This window comes from Nesoenas mayeri, assembly GCF_963082525.1.
Source record: "Nesoenas mayeri genome assembly, chromosome: 11".
Taxonomy (NCBI): Eukaryota; Metazoa; Chordata; class Aves; order Columbiformes; family Columbidae; genus Nesoenas; species Nesoenas mayeri.
In genome coordinates this window covers 6,200,537-6,206,536 of record NC_137563.1, presented here as the reverse complement: position 1 = coordinate 6,206,536, position 6,000 = coordinate 6,200,537, and the positions used below count along the sequence as shown (strand labels likewise).

Below are 6,000 nucleotides of genomic sequence, written 5' to 3'. Positions count from 1 at the left end.
AAGAAGGTTGAAATGAAATTGCTGCATCCCTGAAAAAAATGTTTGCATTGGACTAATTGACATTTTCACATTGAAAACATTTTGCTTGAAAGGGCTCATCTGAACTCCTACTCAGCTTCTTTACCTGCTACTTCTTGTTTACCGAGTCCTTTGATATCATTCAGCTGAAGCTAAAAGCGGACTCCGTGCCCTCCTAGGAATTCAAGCTACAACTACAACTGTACTACAGCGTGGCTTGTGCTCTAGGGAGTGAACTACTCTCAGAGTTACTATCCTTGTATAAAGAGATGGGTATGTGTGAATCACTGTAGTGGCCCTTGGAGCAAACTGCCTCCCAAAACTGCACCTTGCAGAGGCAATTCTCCTCTCTGGCCTTTGCTGTGCAGCCACGAGATGCTTCTCTGTGATCACTCATTGGGGTGCAACTGATGGCTGTAGTGGCTGTGACTGGGGAGAACCTCCGGGAGTTGAAAGCTGAAAACCCTGCACAAGCCTCAGTGAACTCGCTCCACCTGTCCTTCATGCCGGGTGTATCTTCCGTTCGTTGTCACCACTCGTTAAGACCGAGGGCATCTCTCCTGCTCGCTCTGCCTTCTCCGTGTCTCCTGTTTCATTGGAACGGAGTCAAATGGACATGAGTCCACGCAAGGTCTGGAAAGGATCAGCAGGTCAGCTGGGAATGCCTGTCAGGCAGCCAGCGTGCTCCCTCCCTTCTCCCTGGCTTTCTTTGAGGTTTGTAGCTCTTTGCTTTCTTGTTGCTATTGCCACCCTCCCCACACTCCCCCTGCCATACACCAAGCACCCAGACCTTTCCTGAACACTTTACTTAATCCCCAGGATTCTTTATATAGGAATTAATCTTCTCGTCACAGTGGGAGAGCTGGGAGGGAGGAGGGGGGTACATTTATCTCTCCTGCTGAGGTCTAGAGTTGCATTGCTGTGATTATTGGTGGTAGCAGCGTGCATGTGTCTGGGGATCTGTGTTTAGCTTCTTCATTTCTTAAACGGCACAGGGGCAGCAGCAAGACAAGTTGGCAGCTTTGCTTTCTAGCTGCATTGTGTCTGCTGCTAGAAACAGGGAGTGTGAGTGGGGAGCAGCATGGCAGAACAAGAAGCCAGTGGCTTGCAAGTCCTTCTCTCCACCCTCCAGGTAAGAACAGCTTGAACTAATGAGAGAGGCGCTTGGGCTTGTTTCCCTCTTTAATTCACCAGCAGCGACTTGTTGGGCTGAGGTTGTTTGTACGAGCTTCCTGCTGGCTTGTCTCGAAAAGCATCAGCGTGCAGGAGTCCTGACCTGCACCTGCCATCCTAAAAAGCCTTTATCAAAGGAAGTTTTGCTGTTTGGAGATGAACGCTGGCAATTACTGCTAGGCATCAATCACTGAGCCCCGTCTGAGGGCAGAGCCTCTGCTCCCGAGATCTCACTGCGTTCGGCGGGGGAGCGAGGGAGGTGTGAGGAATCGGCTGCTTTGCGATGAATGGGACCTGACAGCGCTGTCAGTCTGTGAGCCGGGCAACCCCGGCAGAACACGCTGCAGCTCCCAGGGCTCAGGGGGGTGAGTAAACAGATCTGTCTGGAAGCAGCAAGTTCCTCCCTGTCAAATTGTCTTCACCAGGACCCTTAAGCACTAACGGGAATGTGACAGAAACTCTTGAGGCACTGGCATTGGGTGTGCTCAGTAAATGCTCCCGAGGAGCTGAGGAAAGGGAAATGTCCTGGTTCAGAATCATATTTGCTGGACAAGCTTGGCCACGGGATGCAGGAGATGTATCTCTTCCACTGCCTGTAGGTGACCCCCTTGGTTCTGTTTTCCCACAGCACGGATGCACTTTTCCTGGTCTTGCAGGAGAAGACCTCTGAGCTGAGGCATGAGCTACTCTATGAAATGGAGGATGTGTTTTGGGGAGGGAACCTGTGCTTTCATGAGCCATCATTTTGTCATGAGGGGTGGGCGGGAATTGCTTTGCTAAGACAACCTGCTTGCATAAAAAGCAGCCTTTAGAGACTTGTGGTGAAATGCCAGTTGTCTGTGTTTCTCAGGTACCCTGAACCCCTGTGTGCAGCTGGGCTGATGTGGGTCAGAGCCCCAGAGACAGGAATTTCACATCTGAGGCAACAGCATCCTCTGACTGCTGTGTGTGTTGTCAAAACTTCACACATTGCAGAAGCAGAAAATGAGGGATGGGGTGTGTAAACCAGATTTACCCTCCTGGATCAGCTCAGGGATTCATGTCTCTCAGCTCTGCATCTTGGAAGGTTTCTATGACCAGCTGCAAGTGTGTAGAGAAGTGTTATAATAACCTACAGTACACAATTGGCTTTAAAACTATAATTGTGGGGGGCTGATTAGCTGACATTTTTATGCAAGCTCATGTAACTGTCAACAACTTTTATTTCTTCTATCATTGTGAAACCCTGGTTTGCCCTCCCTGGCACCCTGTGGCACAGTGGGTTCTGTAGGTAGACTGGCAAACTATAGAAAATTGTCCTACTATACATTTTTTTTGGAAGTGTGACTTACCTGCCCTGTGTTCTTCTATGTTTTGTACTAGGTCATATTTTCACTGTATCCAAGTTATAGTCCTCTTCGTATTGCTTTGGATAATTGAGAGCTGAGCATACATCTGTTTTTTCTTATGCTCTCTAGCCATCCCAGTGCTCTCTGCATAATCTGGGAAAAGAGCTGGATAAAGTCCAGGTTTAAATTGGAAGCTGTGGCTTAAAATCAGGTATGTGGTTCATTGATAAAGCTACATGGAAAGCTAGACAAGAAGTAGTTTGGAACACTGCAGGTGAAAAAGGTGGTGGTATTGGCAAAATTGCCAGGTAACATAGCATTCATCCTCAATATTACAAAATCTAACCTTTTTTCCAAACATTCTGTATTCACTTAGAGAAGAGCAAAAGGCTTTCTTGTTTTATCTTCAATTAGATAACAGAGGTTTGAGTGCTAAAGGACAGAAAGTTAGTGGTTGGTGACAATTACAATGCTGGTATGTTCTGATCCCTCTCCTTCCTCTACCTCCAGGCAAAACATCACCAGCATAACTCTCAATACCATCACCTATCTCTGCTCCAAAAATCAGGTGGTAAAAAAGACCTTTACTTGACACAGTTGGAAAACATTGGCCTGGGAAATAATAACTTTTGTTGATGTTTGCATTTGCTGATAACATCACTCCATACTTTGTTATTTTCTGCAACAGCTGTCCAAAACATGATTGCTTTGTTTTTGTGTCCTGCTGGATTGTCAGTGCTGGTTCATATTCTTTTATTGGGCATGAAGAACATGTCTGCTTCATCCAACAGGCTATTCTTCAGGATATTACTGTATATTTTTCATTTCTGTTAGCACATAATATTGCTTTGTATGCAAAAAGCTTTCAGGTGAAGAATGGGGGAACATTCAGTCACCAACCCTGTCTTTATGTACCTTAGAAAAAAAGCATCCTTTCTCCTTTCACTCCCTCACACGCTACTAAATTTCTACCTTGCTTCCAAGCACAGGCTCAGGTTGTTATTCTCAGTTGGAGCAATGTTCCCACCTGAGATGGGGTCTATCACCTTCAGCCAAAGGAATGATCTACCACATCTCCTTCTGGTATAGAATCTTTTACTCCCACTCTCACAGCCTGGCTTTGGATGGTTTCGTGCAGAACAAAACCAGGACATTGTGCATTTAATAACTGAACTCCTGCTCTAGTCAAGAAACATATTTGGTTTCTGAGTTCTTCAAAACTGTTCCCAGTGTGACAAGGGAGCATGATCCTCCAAAGACAACTCAAACCCCTGCAAACACCTTACAGGTGTTCTGAAAAGTGGCAAGGTGAAAAGAAAGAACTACTTTCAAAGTGCAGCTGCATTTTTGTCACCAAAACGTTACTGCAGGCAAAAAGTGACATTTCAGATGTCTAGGTAAAAAGTGTTTCATTGCTTACAAGGTGCAGTGTTAGACTGTGAATTTCGGCTTTAAGAAAAACCTCTCCCTGTCTCACTGTTTTGGTGTCAATATGGCAGGGCTGAGCTCTTAGGAGTTCACTGGAGTTTTTGCTTTTAACTCTGTTACCTTCTTTGCTTTCCTTGACTCTCCCTCCAATGTGCTCCTACAGTTATCAGTTCTCATCCCTCTGATTTGGACAGTGTTGTCCCATTCTGTTCCTATCTCTTACTGCATGATACTGATCACCTCGCATCCAGCTCTGCTCTGTCTCACACACCGACAGTGTTGTAGTACCTGGACCAAGACTGGGCTGGTTGCTGCTCCTCACTCTGCTCCCCAGCCACAGCGTGACAGAAAGAACATCCTCCCCGTGGATGGTTTATCACCATGGAAAAAAGTCTGACATGCCATTTTACAGGCAGCCTTCCTAATGCAAAATCCCAGAGGGACTTGGGATTAGATCTCTTGTTTATTTTAGTGCCAGGAGGAGGCATCGGGGTGTTAGTTAAAAACAGCTGTTAGTTCCTAAGTGGAACAATAGGAAATTTAAGCCAGCATTGTTCATTGTATCCCAGACTATTGATTCCCGTGGGACTGTAGAGCATCCTAGTTACTATTGCTGGGTGTCCTGGCCCTCAGCTAAATAAGAAGCATTTTGATTCTTCATCTTCTTTCTCCCTGCTCTCTCCTCGCTTGCCAGGCCCAGACATGAGCATGCCTTGGGTACCCCTGAGAACATCTCCTGATTCCGTGGCAGCGTGCATCGTGTTGCCTGAGGAGTCCCAGATTTCCTGTTGGCTCTCAGCATGGTTTTCACATGCTTCCCGAAGTCACAGTCCCCATGCACATATTCTGCAAAGCTGACAACCCCTGGGGCCGTTGGCAGATCCTTGGCTCAAACTGTGTCCTACTGTATTGGACTGCGCAGGTTCCCAAATGCTATGGCTCAAAAGGAAAGAGGCAAAAATCTTATGTATTGATGGAGGATGTTATTTGTGTAAAGGGTTTCCCCTCTTGAATGGCTGTGGTGCCCGGCAGGGAACAGATACAGGATCCACTGTTTGCTAACTTGAACCTCCCTTCTCCTTTGTGCTGCCTCTTCTGAGCTGTTTTGCTGGCTGGTTGACAAGGCAGTTCTATTGTTATCCTAAAGACAAGTGGGAAGATATCTCTGCTGCTCCAGTGACAATGAATATAAACACATTTTGCAAAATGCTTTTGTCTCCTCTGCATCCTTGCACTTATTGTGTCAGTAGAGCGGCTGAGATTTCTGGCTTTGAGCAAAATATATACAAAAATCACACAACTGCTCAGTAAGGGGAATGCCCACTGGTTTGGGAGGAGCTCAAAGTTTGAATCTGTTTTTGGGAGGCATCTTGGCAGGCAGGGCTTAGTGGAATAGCCTTAGAGGGGAAAAAAATCAACTCAAAACCAGAGAGCCATTTTTATGTGATTCATTAACTGAATTTTACTGAGATTGTTGTACCTAAAGTGAACAGCAGTGGAGTTAGTGTCCTATTCCTTACAAAAAAATATTCTGGTTTTGGAATAGCAGAAGTAGTGCAGTTAGGTCAGTGAGAAACTTGGCTACAGTGTTCAATGGAAAGCCCTTCAGGGAAACCCTGGGCACGCCAGCAGCCCTTCCCTGTCTCTACAGCCAATGCCACTTAGGCTGCATGAACCTGTTTTCTGCTTTAAATGTGGAAGAAAAGGAATAATTATCTGCAAACAATCCTAGGTAGTGCAAGCCCAGTCTTTCAGGGTCACTGCTTACTCTTCCTATCTCTACTTCCCATCTCCTCCCTGTCTAAGGAGAACCTAAAGGTAACCCAGAGCTCTTCCCTACAATCCTTCGCTCGCCACCATGGGATGCCACTAAGCAAAAGAGAAGGAAGGAGACTAATCCATGCATTAACCTCTAATTCCTGCCAGGCCATAGAAGAAATACCAAGGTTTAGCAGCCTTGTGAATCAGCGCAGAACACTTAAAGCCCTCAGAGGAAGCTGACACATGTTTTGGACTCTGCTGAAACTCTTCCACCAGCCGAGCCTGGACCAGA

General features: G+C 46.2%; 1 protein-coding gene across 1 annotated transcript in view; it reads left to right on the top strand.

Moving 5' to 3' along the window:
- Nucleotides 1–1,099: 1,099 nt before the first annotated feature.
- Nucleotides 1,100–6,000, top strand: part of AGBL1 (AGBL carboxypeptidase 1) — a gene marked incomplete at both ends in the record, with an annotated part of 273,751 nt that continues 268,850 nt past the window's right edge. Inside the window, one exon of the mRNA XM_080351007.1 lies at nucleotides 1,100–1,150. Within this exon, the coding sequence (XP_080207133.1) occupies nucleotides 1,100–1,150 (51 nt within the window). The remainder of the gene's footprint in view (nucleotides 1,151–6,000) is intronic.